General features: G+C 35.1%; 1 protein-coding gene and 1 long non-coding RNA gene across 3 annotated transcripts in view; one reads left to right on the forward strand and one right to left on the reverse strand.

The window, feature by feature from the left end:
• The window catches only part of LOC121101855, a 192,001-nt gene that overhangs the window by 138,303 nt on the left and 31,117 nt on the right, over nt 1-22,581 (reverse strand). The gene's annotated exons all lie outside the window — the stretch shown is intronic.
• The window catches only part of NDST3 (N-deacetylase and N-sulfotransferase 3), a 157,657-nt gene that overhangs the window by 128,627 nt on the left and 6,449 nt on the right, over nt 1-22,581 (forward strand). The window contains exons 7-11 of the mRNA XM_008689460.2: nt 610-706; nt 4,963-5,086; nt 8,042-8,216; nt 11,253-11,423; nt 12,817-12,926. Coding sequence (XP_008687682.2) covers nt 610-706; nt 4,963-5,086; nt 8,042-8,216; nt 11,253-11,423; nt 12,817-12,926 — 677 coding nt within the window. The remainder of the gene's footprint in view (nt 1-609; nt 707-4,962; nt 5,087-8,041; nt 8,217-11,252; nt 11,424-12,816; nt 12,927-22,581) is intronic.

The following is a 22,581-nucleotide window of genomic DNA, read 5'->3' on the forward strand; positions in this document are numbered from 1 at the left end:
TGCTGCCCGTGTACCTTCTTTTAGGTTAGCAGGAAGCACAGTCTCTGCCCAGCACTATATTGGAGCTCACTATTTTAAGACAGATACACACACAATTAAGATGTAGAACTGCCAAAAGCAGAAAAAATAGTAAATCTTCAGTGCTATGAGGTTGTTAGCCATAGTGGAAATAACTCCCCCCCCGCCCAGCCTCTCAGTAGATACTCAACTTTAGGGTGGAAAGGAGTTACTTGGAAGCTTCCCTGATGCCACTTCAAAGCTTTCATTTAAAAGAAGCCACATGGCTTTGCTTCCTGGAATATCTTTTTAAGGACAGAAGTTGAAAAACTCAGGGTGCCTGGGTGGCTCAGTCGGTTGAGTATCTGACTCTTGATTCTAGCTCAGGTCATGATGTCAGGGTCATGAGATCGAGCCCCACGTTGGGCTCCACGCTCAGCAGAGAGTCTGCTTGAGATTCTCTCTCTCCCTCTCCCTCTGCCCCTCCCCCTACTTTCTCTTTCTCTCTAACATAAATAAATAAATCTTTTTTTAAAAAGTTGAAAAACTCTAGCACACAATGGACACTTCCACACAAAAAAAAATACATCTCTATATTCTTCTCCCATTTAGAATCCTTGTGATGACAAACGCCACAGAGACATTTGGTCAAAAGAAAAAACCTGTGATCGCTTACCAAAATTCTTGGTAATAGGACCCCAGAAAACTGGTGAGAACTTTTTGTTATGATTAACCAAACAACGTAAAACTCCCAATGACTGGACAGTGAGTTCTGGTCACAATGAGTTTTCAAAATTCCTATAAATACTGATGAATGAATAACACATTTTGTTCTCTGATATAATCTTTGTTTAGCTTGATAATGTACTTAAATGCTTGTCAAGGAATTTTTTAAAGTGAAAAAGATGAAAATAAGTGTCATATGGTTTGAATATGCAGCAGTCAATTTGGTAGCAAATGTTAGTTTTTTTACCAAAGACCTGAATTGAAAGGTGTTGTTGTGAACATTTCTAAAATCAAACTGAATCACACCTTGAGAAAGTGACTGACAGGATTTCATCCAAAGTCGAGGTAGACACATATAAGTAGCCATAACTCTTTATAATCAATCCCTTCCAGAAAAACAGCCTCTGCTTGCCATCTTCCTGATATAGTTTATTTCTAAACTATTTTTTGCAGAGATGACTATTTTCTAAAAATCTAAAGGATGTTTGACAAGCAGAATTCCAGACATAAACAAAACTTTGTGCTAACAAAGGTATTTACTCACACCCAGGAGAAATCTTTTGCACCTTTTCTTAAATTGGCATGCAATTTTTTCCCCATAAACTTCTTGTTTCTTTAAGAATCAGTATTAAAATGAAGCCCAGCGGAAACTTTATGGATGCCAGACATCCATGCTGTATATCCTGGATGATAAATTATTTGGGGCTCTTGGATCCTGGCTTCATAGAAAACAGCCATTTCAGCCATTTGCCTTTCTAAGGGGAATACCTTCTATCTCCTCATTTGTCCAAAAATAACTGGGGGAGATTTTATGTAATGTACACAGAGACTTGAGCCTTTTCATTTTCTCTTGGTCCCATTTGTCAATATCAATTTGAAAACAATAATAAATACGATAAAAACTTTTCACATCCTTATTTATTTCATTTGTTCTTACCTATTTAAAGTTAAGAGACAATTAGAAAAACATTTAAACTAAAGTCTCTTCAGACTCCCACTATCATTACTGATCACATCTCTCTGAAGCTTGGCATATCAAATTCACTTCAGAAAGGCCCGCAGAAAGTGTGTCCTTTTGTTTCGTGCTAGATGTGCAAACGTTTTAAAATCAGGGTTAGATGGCAGAACCACTGCTTGCCATCTTAAACTCCGTTGGGTTTCCAAATGTTTAGTTACAATAGTATATGACATTTACCTTGGGAAGAAAATTTTTTATTTCCTTTTTATAGAAACTAAAATTTTTCCCAGTTCTGTAGTGGTAAAATTTACATGCAATAAAATTCACCAATTTTCGTGCAAATTTTGATGAATTTTGACAATTGTATACAGTTGTATAACTACCACAACATTGACACTCCTGTCTCAAAAACAAAAAACTCACTTCTGTCTCCCTAAAAATTTTCCCCATCCACGTTCCTTTGCATTCAATGCCCCTCCCCATCCTCAGTCACAGGAAACTACTTTCTGCTACTATAGTTTTGCCTTCTCTAGACTTTCATATAAATGGAAGCATAAAATGTGCAATCTTTTGTGTTTGACTTCTTTCACTTAAGATAATGCTTTTGAGATTCATCGCTATTACTATGTATAGCAATATTTTATGAATTTGGTTTTTTAAATGGAGAAACATCTTCTGATCAGTTTCATAAAAATTAAATAGCTTCATTTTAACTTTAGTTTTTATCAAAGGCATTTTTCTGAATAATTTTGCACAGATCAATAGTCTTCCGCATATTCAAATATTTTTAGTGTTGAAACTGACAAAAAAAAACAAGTTTTATGGATGGTTATTTGAATGTGTGTGTCTATGATTAGGTGGTTGTTTTATACACATACACACATTATGCACATTCAAATACACACATAGACACACACACACAGGACAATTTATTCAGACCCAAGAATATGTGAAGATAAAGAAAGAGTTCAGAAACCACAATCTAACAATTTTTGACCACTGATAAATTATACTATGCCTTTTACTGACTATGTGAACAATTAGATATCTATTTTTTCAGTTTGTCTTATCGATGCTGGTCATGCTATTAAAAGCAAACAACATGATTTAATACAATTCTTAAAAATAAAATTCAGAAAAGTATGTTTACAGTTGATCTAAGAAACAAATTTGTTTTCTTTTTATACATTATAATGGTCATACTTCCTATCCTCACAAAGATTTTATTCAATTTTTTTAATGCATTACTGCGTTTTCTCTCATAAAAATTGTTATTTAAAAAATACTTGGGGCGCCTGGGTGGCTCAGTCCATTAAACATCTGACTCTTGATTTTGGCTCAGGTCATGATCTCAGAGCTGTGAGACAGAGCCCATGTTGGGCTCAGTACTAGGCTTAAGATTCTCTCTTTCCCTCTCCCTCTGTCTCTCCCTGCCACATGTACTCTCTCTCTCTCTCTCTCAAGTAAATAAATAAATAAATAAATATAAAAATTAAATAAATACCTTATTAATATTGATATATGAAGCTATTTAGGTATTTCATATAGGTTATCTTACTTGACCCTCCTGAAACCCTGATAGATAAGTATTTTTCCCCCTCTACACAAATAAGAAAACTAAGCCTCAGGTTAGATATTTTGGTTCACATTCACACAATTGATAAGTGTTGGAAATAAAATCCCGATCCTAGAATTTACCTGACTTTAAAAACCATGGCCAAGAAAGCTTTATTCTACTCTGGATTTCAAATATGTAACATTTTCCCCCCAATAAGTTTTAGATTTTGTTCCACATTTCTTTTAAGTCATGATTCTCAGAGTTCACTGAATCAGAAAGTCTGGGATAGGGCTCAGTTTCCTGTTTTACCAAGCCCTCCGGGTTAATCTAAGGCATGCTAAAGTGTGAGAACCACTGTTTTAGGTCAAGCTGGTGAAGAACATTTTTATTTTGTATACCACAGATTACTATGTTTCATTCCCTATAGTTATCCATGTTTATAGATAAAATGTTCATTGTTTGGCAAAGATATTAATCTAGGAACACAGCCTCTTTCAATTCATTGTTTGAGACGATTTTGCTATTGACAGAGTTGTTCTAACAACTTTTCTGTTGTTGATATGTTAGATTTAAATACAATATTAAATAAAGCTTGTCAGAGAGAGAAGAATTTTCAAAATTTAATACAAATGGCAACATGACATTATTACTAAGCAAAATTAGAACAGTGATTTCTCCAAGTGAGAAAAATATTATAAGGCTGTGTCTGAAGACTATTGCTAGCTATTGACCTGGAATATAATTAACAGGTCCCGCTCCATCAGATTACGTAATAATGTAAATCACACTGGAGCAGAGAAGTGGAAACTAGAATCTTAGGAATACTGAATACATAGACCAGAAATATTTTTATATTATGATTTTTATAAACACAGTTACAGTTATAAGCACCTGATTAAATTTTAGGCAAACTGAACTCAGATTGCCTTACTTTTTCTTGTGCAATCTAAGCTAAACCCGTTAGCTCATGATTTAGGCTCTAGTATACTAATTTTACAATTTATAACACTGCTTATTTTGAAAAAAAAAAATCACACCTTTGATTCCCAATAGTCACAAATCTACATGGGCACCTGTGATATGCCATTCTCTTTCTAAAACTGCAGATTTTATAAGTTATGTCACTAAGAAAGGACACAATTTTTTTTCAAAAAAATTGTTTTTGACATTACTTTTTGTAAGTATATTCAAACTTAACAAACTTGTTGAAAGTTTAAACTTCATCTCAAATTTAATAAGCTTTCTTGGGCTTCAGGAAGAACTTTATAGGAGAACCCAAGTACTGGTTTTGGTGATGTAATATCTTACATGAAACAATGATATCTTTCATTTATATAATGCTTTATTAATGTCAAAATATCTTCAGGCACAATGTGTCATTTCATCCGCAGAAAGCCTATGAAATAAGCAAGGCGAGTGATCTTCTACTGTAAAGCCAAGACAAAGAGAAGCTAAAAGGCAGAGTCACAAACCAAATCAGTGATTGAGATGCAGTCTAACAGTCCCCTCTAGGGGCCTCTTCTCCCCATGTCATACTTATCTCCAGTGTTTTAGAATTTGCTTCTTTTAAAATGCTGGTTATCTATTCAGTTTAATTCAAGGAGTACTAATATGTATCTATTTGGATCATTACAATACTTAGTTTATTAATGACTTTGAAAAGCTAATAGTAGGAAACTTTGTTTTCATTTCATTAATTTCTAAACCTCTATTGTCTTTTCAGGAACCACTGCTTTGTATTTGTTCCTGGTTATGCATCCTTCCATCTTTAGTAACTCCCCCAGCCCAAAAACCTTTGAGGAGGTACAGTTCTTTAATAGAAATAACTACCACAGGGGGATTGATTGGTAAGATGGGTTATTAGTATAAATCTAAAAGTATATGTACTGTGTACAGTATAAAATCAGTGTTAATATTTGTAAACATATAAGTCTATAGCCATAAATAAAAGTTATTCACTGTAAAAGAAAAAGTTATTCTCTGTGCCTTGGAAATGGATTGAATAAAAGGAAGCAGCACAGAAATTATTCATAAGAAACTTTTCTCAGTTTGTTAAGGGATTTGTCACCTCAAGAGGCCCACATGTAATTTCAATTTGCATTAATTATCTTTGATGGTAATTACAGATATAAAGTCAGAGAAATACCATAATACCCAGGAATTGTGCTCCTCTCTACACTTAAGAAAATACTTTCATCGCTTTCTCTTCTTCTGTATTTTGCATTACAGCGATGCTACAGTCCATGTACACAATTTTCTATTTTGCTTTGGCATAAAAGGTAAATAAATAAATAGAACTAGAAATGTGTATATATTTCATAGGTTATGAAAACTATTAAAAAAGCTATCAACAATATACAAAATTTGATTTTTGGTCTTTGAATTGAAATTGGAACTACTATCAACCATCTGAGGAAAATAGTTAAGTTAAAAGTAAAAGTTAAAATGTCAAACATACACAAAATATAGTAATATAGTAGGAATAGACGTTGCACATGAACATGTTAATAAGAAAATAGAAGTCTTGCTGTTAAGGTATAAATTCTAGGCAGAGAGTGATATAAAAAAGTGGAATTATAATAATTCTAGAGCATGAACATAAACATTTTGCATGTATTTTAGCATAAAGAGTTGTAATATATTAACTTCTTTTGTCAGATTGCATGATCTCAATTTTATAAGTATCAACGAGAGTTGCTTGTGTGTGGTCCAAAAGGAAAGGAAAGAAATGAGTATAATTTGAGCAGCTACTAGGATTTACATATATCTAATTGTAATATCCTTCACTGCCAATCCTTCAGTACAGGACTTGATATGGATTAATTGTGTGGTGTTAAATAACAACTGTGAGAATCAAGAAAGCATCAACTACTTCAGGTGCTATTTGACCAATGACTCAAATATATATGCCTGTATATAGTAGAATAAAACTACATTAACATCAGGACTAAAGGGAGTGATGAAAAACTGCTTTAAAAGTGGAGAGGAATGTAATACTTGGACAAGAACTGGACCCTGCTTTTTCCATGAGCCTCTGGGGCCAGGCCAAATCAACATTATAGGTCCAAGATCCAGAACTGCATGAAGAAGTTTTTAAGGCCTAAACTGTTCCAGGTATAGAGAGGACTGCTGGGAAAGTGGGACCATTTTTAGAAACTGAAAGTTATCAGAATTCAGTACTTTTTGCCCTTCTTTTGTGGCTTTCAGAGCCTTTCTCAGAATAAGCATGGCTAAGACAAGCTTAGATCAAATAAGATAACACTAGACCCTTGGGATAACCTTAGCATCCCTGGAACCAAGGTGAGCATCTAACTTAAGAAATATCTTAAAATTTGGCAATTTCTATAAATAGATTATACATAAGAACAGATAGCAGATCAAACTTTCCAGAAATTTTTATATATCTGTTTCCCCCTAAAAGGATGCCAGAATGACATATTACCAAGGCAATTTCCAAAAAACATAAAAGGATTTCTTTACTGTCCTGAGTTTCAAGACATCACTTTGTTGTGCCAGCCAAACTTTGCAATATGTTAACAACTGGAATCCTACCAGAAGCTTTATCGTGTGAGATGACTAAAAGAAAAAAACACACTGCATCAAGAAGTCATCACATAAATGTTAATCACTCTCTTGTTCAATAATTATTGAACTACGGTGTTTTGGTGGCCCAAAGTTTTGGTGGCTTATGAATTGAAGAGGGTGGCAAGGGTATTGGGTACTGAGGAGGGCACATGCTGTGATGAGCTCTGGGTGTTATACTTAACTAATGAATCACTGAAAACTACATCAAAAACTAATTATGGCTACAGTGGCTAACTGAACATAATTTTTAAAAAGGAAATAAAAAAGATAAAATATTTTTAAAATATTGAAGAGGGTGGGAGTGGAGGATGAAGAAGCCATTATGATCAAATGTAAGAAATCCTAGAAGTTAAATTTGCATGTGTGCTCTAAAAAGGCTCTTTTTCTTTTAAAAGTTTTCCCTTAGGGCATCAGAAATATATATTATCACATGCTGAATTCGTTTGTATTTGACAGCTTTTGTACAGATGGGAAATTATACAAAATCTATTATGTTCTACATTTCTGCGCTTAAGGCCAGTACTCCTGTGTTCACTCTGCTGGTGATTTACATCTTCACCCACTTAAGGATATTGGGAAATTTGATAGGATTTTACATTTGGAAATATGTACATACTTTTTAAAATTTTATAAATATTCTAAACAATATAAGTGGCTCTAAATGGAAAAAAAAGTTAAGCAAATAGTTGATGTTTACACCAGTCCTGCCCTTTAACATTTTATAGTTGAATGCAACCACAGCACAACACATTAGTGGGAAGGAAATTATTTTACTTGTGATAAAGTAAAAAAAAATTTTTGTCTGAGTCCTTTTTAAATGTCTTTAAACTGAACATATCATCTGTTTTGATCAAATTTTCCTTCTGTTTGAGCACTCACTTTTTTTCTGCAAAATATTTCTGTTTTTAGATATATTTTATATAATTAGGTTGATTATTGTTCTAATTCAATCATTCTATGTCTACATTTTTGCTATTTCCCATACCTTTTTTCCTGATAGTAAGCAAAACAAAAAGAAAATGTATTTAGAGAAGCATTCTCAAAGTACATTATTAGTGTCCTGTATACTTTTCCCTTGCTAACTATATGGAACATATACCTTATAGAAAAAGGCTTTTGTTTAGGAAACAAATGAATTTGTGGGATACCTTTGACATCTATAGTCACCAGAGTATGAGTATCAACAAGTCTTATTTTGAGAAATATTCCTTTTCTAGGTATATGGATTTCTTCCCAGTCCCATCTAATGTCACCACTGACTTTCTGTTTGAAAAGAGTGCCAATTACTTCCACTCAGAGGAAGCTCCTAAAAGAGCAGCTTCTCTGGTCCCCAAAGCCAAGATCATCACGATCCTCATCGACCCCTCAGATCGAGCATATTCCTGGTATCAGGTAAGAAAAATGCAGACAGAATCTAACAGGTAAGAAGAGAAGTATGAAGAAAGGAGGATGGTTTGCAGCAATAGCAACCACCTCAGGTCTCAATAAAAGAGATTTGCTCATTTTATATCTGCATAAAAGTGGATAGAGTTTTCTTTGTTTCTGGAGAAACTTTCTCCTTAAGTTTTTATTAATTTTACATTAATTTAATAAAGTATATTAATGAAGTGAAAATATAACAAGATAGTATGTACTTGTATGTATATCTGTGCTTCTACACATCTACATTTTGAAAAAAAAAATAGACTGAAAAACAGACTAAGGGTCCCTTTCCCTTGGAAACTATAAAGTTGAAATAAATGTGGAATGCTGCATTCAAAAATCCCTTACCTGTTATTAGGCTAGTATAGCTTCTAAAAAGAGGTCTACACCAAGACACATAATAATTAAGACGGCAAAAAGTAGTGATAGAGAATTTTTGAAGCAGCAAGAGAAAAGAAAACAGTTACATACAAGGGAAACACCATAAATCTATCAGCTGATTTTTCAGCAGAAACCTTGCAGGTGAGAAGGGAGTTGTACAATACATCCAAAGTACTGAAAGGAAAAAACCTACAACCAAGAATACTCTACCCAGAAAGTCTGTCATTCAGAAAAGGAGAGAGTTTCCCAGACAAACAGAAGTTAAAGGAGTTCATCATCATTAAATCAGCCTTAGAAGAAACATTAAGGAGAATTCTTTGAGTGGAAAGAAAAGGCCATAATGAAGAGTAAGAAAATTATGAAAGAAAAAAATTTCACAGGTAAATGCAAACATATAATTAAGGTAGTAGGTTAATCACTTATAAAACCAGTACAGAAGTTAAATCACAAAAGCAGTAACGTCAATTATACATACAAAAATCAGTCAAGGGCTTCACAAAATAAAAGAATGTAGAGTGTGATATCATATACATAAAACATGATGGGAGGAGTAAAAATTTAGTGTTTTTAAAATGGGCTCAAACTTAAGCAACCATCAACCTAATATAGACTGCTATATGCCTAAGATGTTATATTATGAACCTAATGGTAACCACAAATCAAAAACCTGTAACAGATACACAAAAAAATAAAGAGAAAGGAACCCAAGCATAACAAGAAAGAAAGTCATCAAACCACAAAGGAAGACAGCAAGAGAAAAAAGGAACAGAGAAGAACTACAAAAACAATCTCAAAACAAGTAACAAAATGGCAATAAGTACATACCTAGCAATAATTACTTTAAATGTAAATGGACTAAATGCTCCAATCAAAAGACATTGGGAGACTGAATGGAGAAAAAAGCAAGACCTATCTATATGCTGCCTGCAAGAGACTCACTTCAGACCTAAAGACACATACAGAATGAAAGTGAATGGATGGAAAAGCATTTAACATGCAAAAAGAAAGCTGGGGTAGCAATGCATCTTATATCAGACAAAATAAACTTTAAAACAAAGACTCTAACAAGAGACAAAGAAGGATACCACATAATGACAAAGGTAATAACTTTAGGTTAGGTTATAACATCAAAATCAAAAACTCCTTATCTGAATCTTTGCACCTCGGTTGGAAATAAGGCTGCTTCCCTATATTAAAGTGAATGAGCATAGCTCTGATCTTCCAGAGAAGTGTAGTATGTTCCATTCCCACTGACAGGATTCCAAAAAGATAATTCATAACAATCTAGGATATTAGAGAATAAAGTTTCTCAGTACTGGGTCCTTTTGTTATTTAACAAAAGTAGTTTTTCCAGATTCAAAAAGGAAGAACAGATTGTCAGGAAAGGTTTTGTTCCTGGGACAGAGTGGGAAAAGGTCATAATAAAGCAGATGGGATCTTAGATAGGCATGTTGATAAAAATCTGCATAATAGGAAGTGAGACATCCCGGAAAGCTGAAATCCAAAACTCCACACTATGCATTGATGCCAAACTCCTACAGCCATCTTTTAAATCATAGTATACAGCAAATTGCAAATTGACTGATTAGATTTTGTAACTTTTACCTTTTCCACCAGGTATCTAGAGAAAAGATAAGTAAGCCTTAATTAACTCAAAGAGAAAAGAAAATTGGAACTTGGCAACTGCTTAGCCCCTGAAAAATTGAGAATTTACCATAAAGGGAGATTTCAAGGCTGTAAGCTAACAAAATGTCCTAAATATTACAAATAAATCACTCCATAGTGGCAAAATGCAGGCTTTAACAAAGTCTAGTAGTGGTTGTAGTATAGTAATTTGAATCTCAATTGCAACAAATTTTTTATTCAACTAGATGTGGTAAACATCCACAGACCTACCACTAAGTCTGAATATTTATTGGTCAATTTAGGGAAAAGGTGATTTCCTCAAACCCATGGGCCTCAGCCTGAGCCATTATGAAACACTTTCCTATTTGGATTGCTGCTTTCTGCATTTCTGTACAATAAATGATTCTGATTCATCACAAAGGAAGGTTACCATTAGGTAAAATAATCTTGGCTTTTAGATGCTAGGTGGTATGTGATAAAAGCTGTGGATTTCAGATAATGTACATGTCAGAGTTTTCAGTAGTTTCTCCATTTAAAATAGCCAGTAGGGCTTTTCTAATCTAAAACTGCATTACTAGATGGAGCAAAACTATGTGCCAGAACTAGCAGAGTGCTTGTGTATTATGGATATTTAATGGACATAACAAATGGTTTGCTTATGGGCTGCAAAGGGGGCATTAATGCAACTTTCAAAAGTTTACTTTCAGAATAAATACGTACACTAAGGAAAAAACTCAGTAAAGTTGGTTAAGGAGGCCTATCAATAAGAATTCAGCCTCTCCCAAATAAGTTCTCAAAAGAGCTACCTTTCATCGGTGTCATAACTTTAAATCCTGATGCTCCAAGCAAACATTTTCATCCTTTATTAATTGCAAACCAAATAACTCTCCAGCAGTGAGTCACTCCTTCCTTTAGCTTCGAGACTTGTCACAGAGATTGGTTTTTAATTATTCATGCCTATGGTTCAAGTTAGTTTAATTATCCACCTTTTCATCATAGCATCAGCGATCGCATGAAGACCCCGCAGCTCTGAAGTTTAGCTTCTACGAAGTGATCTCAGCTGGGCCCCGTGCACCATCCGAGCTTAGAGCCTTGCAGAAGAGATGTTTGGTCCCAGGGTGGTATGCCAGCCACATCGAGAGATGGCTTGTTTATTTCCCTCCCTTTCAGGTATTAAGCAATAAGAATTTACATCATGTTACAATCTCATTAAGTTGATGACTTTGCCTTCAGGTTAGAGGAAATTTTTATTCATTAAAACATTAGTAGCTTTTACTCTGTAGTTGTAAATAAGACTGTGGCAAGGAATACTAGTTAGGCAGAGGTAGACAAACTGCTTAATTTTCTTTCTAGAAGTATTTCAGAATAATCCCCCCTGATGTATTTTCTAGTGCATGCCCACCCTGATTGTAAAGAGCTTCAAAAGCTTCATATCCCTGATTCTTATTCTACCCGTAAAGCTTGAGAACCTCTTAACCAAATAAGGCAAATATTGTTTTGCTTAATTAAGTGTCATTATTTCCCTTTGAATCACCTTGCTGAATTTTTCATGAGCCCTGTGTTTTTCTTGCCTTCCTTGCTTCTCTCTTTTGCCAGGCACCAACCTAGATTACAAATTCAGCCCCTATACTGGATTGCATAAAGCAGTCCAGTCACATCAGACGTGGTGCATGCCTGTGTGTCTAGAACTATGCTGTCCAACATGATAGCTGCTGCTGCAACTGGCTATTTAAATTTGTATTAAAATTCATGGAATTAAGAAGTCAGTTTCTCAATCATATTAGCCACATCTTGAATCCTCAACAGCTACCTGTTAGACACCACAACTGTATAACATGCCCACAAAACATTCTAGTGAACAATGCCAGTCTAGACTAAACAGAAATATTGGAGAAGAGGAATGAGCAAAAAGGAAGAACAGATTGTGGTCACTTTGTGGTTCTCCGTCATGGTCTCCTGGCATTTTATCTTTCTGGGCCACCTGCCTCCTTCCCTGGAGTAACAAGCAAATTCTTCCCCTCAGTCGGTTGAGGAACTTCTGTCCACATTCAGGTTCTCTGGGAGTCTTGCCTTTTCCTCTAAATGGATTATCTAACTATTTCTTAAAACTTTACAGTGCTACTTCTTTGAACGGACTCATGGAGAATGACACGTCCTCTGCCTCATTACACGTGGTCTTATTCCAACTTTTTTTCTCTTCTACAGCGCTCCTCCCCAGCTTGAATGATGGAATCATTGTTCGTTTGGCTTCCATTTGTGATTTTGTAGTCACATTTCTTAAGTTCTTTTGGTTCCCTCAAATGGCTTTTTTGTCTTCATAGTATTTTCGGGACTTCTCAGATTACAAAAACATGAGTGCATTTAATTAGTGTGATTTATTTCTTTTTCCAGGTCGTTAATGAGAATGGCCTGGTTAAGTCTAACAACAATGTGTACAAATCCCCTCAGTGGAATGTCTCTCATTGAATAAATTCAACAGTGCAGGAATTTTTTTTTTATTATTATACAGTTACACATCTTTTTTCAATGCACATTGTCTTTTTTTTCCCCTATGGTAATTTAGTTGCTAATTATCGATGGGCAACAGCTAAGGATGGATCCTGCTACAGTGATGGACGAAGTACAGAAATTTCTAGGAGTCTCTCCTCATTATAATTACTCTGAAGCTTTAACGTAAGTTTATATTCTAATTAACTTATTGAAATTTCAGGAGAGAATTGGTTTTTAAAAAATTGTAGTTTGGCGATGCAGCTATTATGTTAGCTGTTCCTTACATACTGATTATTTTCTGATTAGTTTGACACTAACTACTTGGAAACAAACTTTTCAACAGTGTGGCAAATAAATGTCCTAAATCCTATGTTGACTTCTAACTATGAAAGATTTCCCCTAGAAGAAAAGTAGAGAAGCGAAATAACTATAAATCTTAAAACCAACAATTAACCACAAAAGAGGCTACTTAAGTCAGTAAGTGCTGAGCCTGTTTAACAGACAATAGTGGGAACTCAGCAGAAGCATAAAGAAGTGATTAACTAGATGATTTATGAACTCTCTCCTCTGTCTTTTGTGCAATTTTCAAAAACAATGTCATGTAGCAAGAAATCACCCAGTAGGTGACTGAATTGGCAGAGAGAGATGTGCTCTTAAACACACTTCCATTTTTGCGTCTATGTTTTTACCCACTGTATATCTGACCCTGTCACCTCTTCTTCAGGGGCCAAAGCAATTACAGCTCTGGTTTGGTTTTCTTTTGCTGTTTTCTTTCCAATTTCTTAGGTAACTGACTCCATCTGGGCCAGGACTAGGATAAGGCAAGAGAAGTGTTAGGATTTAAGGAGGCACTCGCTCTCAGGTCCATGCAAATGCCTGAGAGTGAGTGCCTCCTGAAATTTTGCACCCCACGTACCTCTCTTACCTTACCTTAATCCTGACTTTGGACTCCATTTAGCATTTTAAATAAGACTTCCATCTTACTTTGTCCACTATTTTGGCTGGCAATCAAATTTCTGAGGGTTGTGTTTGTTCGTATTTCATGTGCCCAGACCACCTGGAAGATACTGAGTTGGATGGGCCATAGACCTGACCCCCACTCTAACACTTTCTTTTTTAATTTTAGGGTCATAGACTGAGCCTTAAAGAAACTGAAAAGGACTGTTATGGAATTCTTCCATTGTATTTCTCAATATAAAACTCACTTCTATAGATCAACTGATTTTCTCTTTTCATCGTATACTTTATCTTATAGCAAGTTAGAAGTTGTGACAGCAGGATTCCTTTACCTTTCAGCATCCTTTACAAGAAAGACTGGCAGAAAAGCATCAAATACTGCTTATGTCTTGCACAAATCATATGTAGAGACATACGTAAGAAAGACATTTTGGTATGGAGGACAAAGGAACTCAGGTTTTCAGCTTCCTCCCCAAGAGCCATCTCCTTTGTTGTTACTATTAACCTTCTGACCTCTGTGTTTTTATGCTACGAGTACTATTAGAGCTTTGGAGAGTTTAGTTCAAGTACTAACACAGACTCTACTCGCCTTAGGTATTTAACTTTCAGCTTGACCTTAAAAAAAACATGAGTGATTTTGGTTTGCAGTTAGAAATTCAAGTCCACTTTCTGCTTTATATCTTTTTTAAGTATCTCTTAGAAAAGAAAGCTTTTATTTTCTAAACAGTTTTCTATTTCAAGTTGGTTTATCTTTGGGTCTTTTTAATAGAGCATATAGCAAAGCACTGTATTTCAGAAAAAAAGAAGTGAAGTATTCTATAAAGACATAATCTTTTTTTATGGAATGGTCCTTGACCTGCCTGCTGTGTTATTTGTCCCCTTTGCATCCAGCTCAGCGGCAAGCTTTTTTTCACCTCCACTGCCAAGAAAAGGGAGTGTAAACTTAAGAGAAGTAATATCAAAGGAACATACTATATACAAAGAACTGTGGATCACTTTGCACCTGGGATGTATCTGGCTAAAACTGCCTGTTATATGATTCTCTAGCCTGGTATGGGGCTCAGTGGGTGAAGCAGCAAGATAAGATATGTGTAGTCTCTGAAACCATAGCTTCTTGGCCTGCAGCGCTGCCCAAGCTCTCACCCTGCTGACAGAGATAATGTACAGCCATTCAGTTTCTTTTTAGATTTTCTTGTCAATCACCAGTTGGCCTTACACACATCAGCAGTGGAGCTGTTGTAGAATATTTGGAATTTCAAGTCATTGTCTTATGTCCGAATTGGTCTAAATCCTCCTTCACCAAGCCCTTTGCAGTTCCGAATACTGCCCTGATAATTTAGTTACTCTTGTTAAAGTAACTGTACTGATAAGTTTTTTCTGTGGTACTTTGGACATTTTGAGGATGAGTGGGAGTCAAACAAAATGTATGTTCTCAGGAATGTCATTTATTGCTTCCTATTTTTTCTGCTAGTGATAGTGAAGACTATCTCTTTGGTACTTAAAAAGAAATAATTAAAATCCTCTAAGAATGTACTGAACTTCAAACAGATATGAATTCTCAACCACATAAATCCAGTTTTTTGCACACAGAAGAATAAATGAATGAAACTAGGTCTACACAAAGATTTTACTATACAGCCTTGTCATGAAAAAGTACTCCAAATTAAGCACTCTATAAACTGCTTACCTTCAATATAAAAACAGTTCCAATTTCAAAACTATTTTCGAGAAGAATGGCAGTAAATTTCCATTGTAAGTGCGTTATTTATTCCTTTCCACAATTGCTAAAGAAAGTATTCCTTAAAAAAATAAAAACTGAGCTACCCTATGATCCAGCAATTGCACTACTGGGTATTCACCCCAAAGATACAGACGTAGTGAAGAGAAGGGCCATGTCCACCCCAATGTTCATAGCAGCATTGTCCACAATAGCTAAATTGTGGAAGGAGCTGAGATGCCCTTCAACAGATGACTGGATTAAGAAGATGTGGTCCATATATACAATGGAATATTACTCAGCTATCAGAAAGAATGATTACACGACATTTGCAGCAACATGGACGGGACTGGAGGAGATTATGCTAAGTGAAATCAAGCAGAGAAAGACAATTATCACATGGTTTCACTCATTTATGGAACATAAGAAATAGGAGGATTTGTAGGAGAAGGAAGGGAAGAATGAAGGGGGGTAAACAGAAGGGGAAATGAACCATGAGAGACTGTGGACTCTGGGAAACAAACTGAGGGCTTCAGAGGGGAGGGGTGTGGGGGAATGGGATAGGCCGGTGATGGGTATTAAGAAGGGCACATATTGCATGGTGCACTGGGTGTTATATGCAAATAATGAATCATGGAACATTGCATCAAAAACTGGGGATGTACTGTATGGTGACTAATATAACAAAATAAAAATTATAAAAAAAAAAGTATTCAAGACTTCCAAATTCCATACAGTCATTGGATAGTCTATGAGGTCTTAAAATGACTTACTACTGTCATCGTGAATTTTAAATGACATTGAATATGTAAAAAAAAAATCTGATTTTCTTGGTCAGGATGATGTGATTTAAATAAGCAGTATAAGTTTTAAACAATATAAATGGGAACTTCTCATTTAATTAAGGAAATTAGTATTTTACAATTCTTGTTCAACATAACCTTCATGCCTAAATTGTAAATTGGACTGATATACTCACACTATTTTAGCTTTCATGTTATGTGTTACATAGTGTTTTAGGCTGACTGATCACTTGAGAGAAAGCACTAAAAATCATGTTTAGCATGGAATTGTGCTAATTTATATAAACTAATTTCTGAAAAATATTAACTTTTTATTTTTCCATGAACATATGCACTCACAATTACACATAGCCATCAATGACCATGACATGAGGTTTCATACATAGAAATACTGATTAAATACCTGAACCTGACATCTTTATTTCTCAGTCAGTTAACCTGCTTGTTAACACAGATGAAACTGGATTGAGGTGTATGAATTTTTAATACTAATTTACTGTGAAAATTTCAATAAACGGAAATAAGAATTTGAAGGCTAGGGGCTGAATAAACATTGTGGGTTTGTTTTGTTTTGTTCTGTGGATGGGGCTTGACCAAGTCATAAAGAATCAAAGCTGCTTCAAAATCCAAGAAGTTCTTCAACTGTGTCTCATCCCACTTCCCCCAGCAACCACATTTATATTGCCTAGGAAGTCTTCCCATCCCATTGTAGATGAGCTTGAGTAAAACTGTGCCACATTAAAACCTTTTTTGTAGGAAAAAAAATAGCCATAGTAGCTAAAATCTGTTGGTTCCCAGGATAACCCATGAAAGAAGCACCTAGCAATGGTGCGTAGTGAAAAAGAAGATAATCTGCTCCAATTTCTTATCATTAATTTGTTTTTAAAAGTGGTTATAACATTTGAAAATCAATGTACATGCATATGTTCTACATTTATAGGGTTACATATATTGCTTCATACTAACGCTATATGTGATAGGTACTATTAGCTCCATTTTTCAGCTAAAAAAACAAAAACGGGCACAGAAAAGCTAAGCCAAAAGTCACTCAGCAAATAAATTGAGGAGTCAGGACTAAAACTCAATCAGTCCACTGGACTGCGCTGCCAATCTATTAAGTTCTTTAAGTTGGCACAAGACGTTAGAACCAGAGAAAAACAATATTGTAAATTATGACTAATGAACAGTCCATCAATAGGAAGTACTTTCTTTAAATGACTGAAACCTTAAAATGAGCTTTTTAAGTTGTCTCAGGCTTTCTTACAAAAAGAATCCATCTTCAGACACACTATCACTTTGCATCATAAATGTACAATCATAGTGATATGCAAATTAATATCACACTGAAATACCACTAGAATGGCTATAATCCAAAAGACAATACCAAACATTGGCAAAAACGTGGAGAAACTGGAACCCTCATATATTGCTGATGATAATGTAATATATATGGCCATTTTGGAAAAGCAGTTTTGCAGTCTCTTAAAAATTAAACAGAAGCTTACAAATAATTCTACTCCTAGGAATCTACTCCAAGAGAAATGAAAACCTATGTCCAACAAATACTTGTTCACAGAAGCATTATTAATAATAGCCCAAAACTGATAACCCCATGGTGGGAAGCACATGTGATTCCTACTTCGTTGGATTCTACTTCATAAGTTTAAATTAACAGTTTATCTTCCCATTGTCTGCCCTGTGATTTTTTTTTAAGGCTCATGCTTACTTCAGTATTCTCCAACACCGTGATTGTATGCTAGTGATACTGCTTTTAGAATGTTATGAAGTGAGGAAATAAATGTGTTTGAAATGACAAAAAAAAAATTTTTTTAATAAATAAATACATAAATAAATAAAAGCCAAAAACTGGAACTAACCCAAATGTCTATCACCTGGTAAATTGATTAACAAAATTTGGCAAATCCACGCCAGCAAAAAAAAAAGGGGGGGGGGGGGGACAGGGAAGGTCCAGAAAAGACAAATTAGAGACTGAAAAGCAGATCACTGCCGGCCTGGGGCTGGAGGTAACAGCAGGATTGCTTCCAGTGGGCTCTAAGGAATTTTTTTGGGATTATGGAAATGTCCTAATACTGGATTGTGGTGATAGTTATACAACTATATGAACTTGCTACAAATCACTTAATTGTACACTTAAGATGGGTCTTATAAGTAAATTGTACCTTAAAAAGCTGTTACAAATAAAATGGGTATCAGCAAAATGGTTCATTAAATCATAAAAGCATGTTTGCAGAGAGGAAACTGGTAAGAAAACAAAAACAAAAAGTAGCTTCTGTGTTTGTTCCATATTAGTAACACCTAAATGATGGTGTTTTGATTTTGAAATTCACCTTCATTGTTTGCAATTCACTATTCTCCCATGGAAATGTTATTTCAATCTAAAGTCGTTTTAAACATACTTGAACTTCTAAGTATAATCCCAATATTCCCTAGGATTCACCTGCCCAAGGGTAAAATTAAAGTCACATTTTTATTAATTTAAAAATGTTACCAGTTGGAGAATGAATCATTGGAGAATTTCAAATGTCCCTGCCTACAAGAAATTTAAGAACCAATCCATTCTCTCTTTTTTTAAGATTTTATTTATTTATTTGAGAGAGACAGAGAGAGAGCGTGTAGAAGTGGGGAGGAGGGGCAGAGAGAGAGGGAGACGCAGACTCCCCACCGAGCAGGGAGCCCAATGTGGGGCTCAATCCCAGGACCCCAGGATCATGAGCTGAGCCGAAGGCAGAGGCTCAACCGACTGAGCCACCTAGCTGTCCCCCTTATTTTTAAGATTTTATTTATTTGAGTGAGTGAAGAACCAATCCATTCTTGTTTTACTCTACTTCAACAAAGTTCTAGTGGATGACTATTACATGCAATACTCTGGGATACAATAATAAAGTATCTCTACCTTCAGGAAGGGGTGGGTAACCAGAGGGATAAACTACACATAAAATTTCCCCCAAAAGGTTCACTTCCTGAAGTCCTTTAAAGGAGGGTTCTAGGCATGACTAGTGCCTACAAAGAAAGGTTTCTTGCTGTCTCACCAGATATCAGTGGTACCAAGGTTAATCTTAAGAGGAACACATGATATTCCAAACATGTAGGGAGATCTTTCTCTATTTCATGTCAGGCTTCTTCACTTGAACTCTGAAACTGCATTGCTGATGTCTTCAAACTCATAAGGTCAACATCAATCCCTTCACCTCTAGCTCAAGTCACCTGGAAAATAAACATGATCACCCTCCTGCCTTCCTCTCCTTTTCTGTTCCACTCCAACACACTTAGGCCATTGCCTATGAACTTATGCATACAGATGCCTGGGCTACGTGCCAGCCACACATACACACACGTACTTTTCCTCAATAGAGCCCAGTGTGACAGCCTGCTGCATGAGATGTAACCAATTAACAGAGATGAGAGAAGAACCTATTTTTATTCTGATTCTAAATTATATTATGTGTGAAGTTCAGCACCTCTTAAGAAAACATCATTCTGTCAGAAGGCTGCTCATTTTAACATAAGGCATATGTATGTTCCAGAGATGTACAGGTATATTATCAAAAAAATAATAATAGTTGGTCTGGATTCTGAATTCTGATCACTTAAATACTTAAAATGAGCCAGAATTCAATTGTAGAAATTGCTAAGGGCAAAATGTTTATGAAAAATACTATATCAGTAGCAGACTTCCAGAAATTGTATCTTATTAGCACTTCCCAGCTTTCTTTCTTGTACAGATTATTTAAATAATAGTCTTTTAAATGCTTTTTATTTTCTTGTACCTCTGAGTATGGGACTACTTTATTCAGTTGCCTAACTGATTCAAACAGGAATATAAATAACATGAAGACCTATCATGTTGTGCCCTGATCTCACAAAATTGTGTCAGTAATCATGAGAAATAGGCTTTGCCGAAAGTGGGATGTGAATAATCCTTTAGGGTCTCTAATACCCAAACCAGCACACAGGCAAAAATCTAGGTTTGCATTTTTATAGACTCCACAAGATTAGCTACGTAAAGACTACCTTCCAAATCACATCCATCCATACACACACACTTTCAATCACAGTATAATTTTAAATCAGCTTTACTGATGTAAAATTCATAGATAATAAAATCTACTCATTTTAACTGTACAGATTGATGAATTTTGACAAACGGTTACGGTTGCATATACCAACACAATCAAGACACAGAACATTTCCATTAACCCAAAAAGTTTCTGGATGCTCCTTTGCAGTCAATCCTTTCCCCTCACTCCTGACCCCCAGCAACCACTTTCTTTCATTTAGCATAGTGCTTTTGAGATCTCTCCCTGTTGTTACATCTATCATTAATTAGCTCTTTTTTATCATTGAGTAGTACTCGATTTTATGGGTATACCACATTTCGTTCATCCTTTCACTAATTGATAGACATAGAGTTGTTTCCATTTGAGGCTATTTATAAACATTTGTGTACAGATATTTGTATGGACATATAAATTCATTTTTCTTGGGTAAATACCTAAAAATAAAGTTGGTGGGTCAAATACCATTTATATATTTAAATACATAAGGAGCTCTCCAAAGTGGCTGTAATATTTTTAATTTCTACCAACAAGGTGTAACAGTTCTAATGGTTCCACATCTTTGCCAACACTTGGTATTGGTCTTTTTAAATTGTCATTCTACTGAGTGTATAATAATATTTCATCTGTGATTTTAGTTAGCATTTCCTTAATGACTAATTATGTTGAGCAAACTTTCATTTGCTTACTGGTCATTCCAATATGTTTTTTGATGAAATACCTGTTCTAATCTTTACCCAATTTTTATTGGTATTGTTGCCTTTTTTTGTTATATATTCTGAATACAAGTCCTTTATTAGTCCTACGTTTTACAAATACTATTGCCTAACCTATAACTCCTCTTTTCATTTACTAAAGTATTTTAGAATAACAAAGGTTTTAAATTTTGATGTATTCAAAATTATCATTACTCTTTTTTTATCATTCATCCTATCTTTGCCTAAATCAAGATTACAAAATTTTTCTGTGTTTTTCTCCTTTTTCCTTTCAAAATTTTTATAGTTTAACCTCTTAAGTCTAGGTCTATGATTGACTTCAGGTTAATTGTTATATACAATGTAAGCAAGCATGAATATTCATATCTTCCATATAGATATCTAATTTTTCCAGTTTAATTTGTTTAAAACATTGTTCTTTCCCATCAAATTTATTTGGCACCTGCTTTTGAAAATCAGTTGATTATAGATGCGTTGGTCTATTTCTGGACTCTATTTTGTTCCATTTATTCATTGGTGCAAATACCACACAGACCTGATTACTATAGCATTATAGTAAATCTTAAAAATTCAATAGTATAGGACAACCAATTTTGTTCTCCTTTTTCAAATTGCTTTAGCTTGGCTAGGTCCTTTGCATTTCCATATACATTTTAGAATCATCTTTTCAATTCCTACAAATTCCATTGCAGTTTTGATTGGAATCACACTGAATCCATAGATAAATTTGGAGAGATTTGATATTTTAAAAATACTTCTATGAACATAGAATAGCCCTCTTTGTTTAGGTCTTCTACAATTCTTCTTAACAATGTTTTGTAGTTTTCACTGTCAGATCTTGCACATATTTTTTTTTAAGTTTTGATTTTTTATTATATTATGTTAGTCACCATACAGTACATCCCCGGTTTCCGATGTAAGGCTCGATGATTCATTAGTTGCGTATAACACCCAGTGCACCATGCAATACGTGCCCTCCTTACTACCCATCACCGATCTATCCCATTCCCCCACCCCCTTCCCCTCTGAGGCCCTAAGTTTGTTTCTCATAGTCCATAGTCTCTCATGTTTCATTCCCCCTTCTGATTACCCCCCTTTCTTTATCCCTTTCTTCCCCTACTGATCATCCTAGTTCTTATGTTCCATAGATGAGAGAAATCATATGATAGTTGTCTTTCTCTGCTTGACTTATTTCACTTAGCATTATCTCCTCCAGTGCCGTCCATGTTGCAGCAAATGTTGAGAACTCGTTCTTTCTGATAGCTGAGTATTCCATTGTATATATGGACCACAACTTCTTAATCCAGTCATCTGTTGAAGGGCATCTCGGCTCCTTCCACGATTTAGCTATTGTGGACATTGCTGCTATGAACATTGGGGTGCATATGGCCCTTCTCTTTACTACGTCTGTATCTTTGGGGTAAACACCCAGTAGTGCAATGGCTGGGTCATAGGGTAGCTCCATTTTTAACTTTTTAAGGGACCTCCACACTGTTTTCCAGAGTGGCTGTACCAACTTGCATTCACACCAACAATGTAGGAGGGATCCCCTTTCTCCACATCCTCTCC

Source organism: Ursus maritimus, unplaced genomic scaffold (genome assembly GCF_017311325.1).
Source record: "Ursus maritimus isolate PB19 unplaced genomic scaffold, ASM1731132v1 scaffold_11, whole genome shotgun sequence".
NCBI classification, from domain to species: Eukaryota; Metazoa; Chordata; class Mammalia; order Carnivora; family Ursidae; genus Ursus; species Ursus maritimus.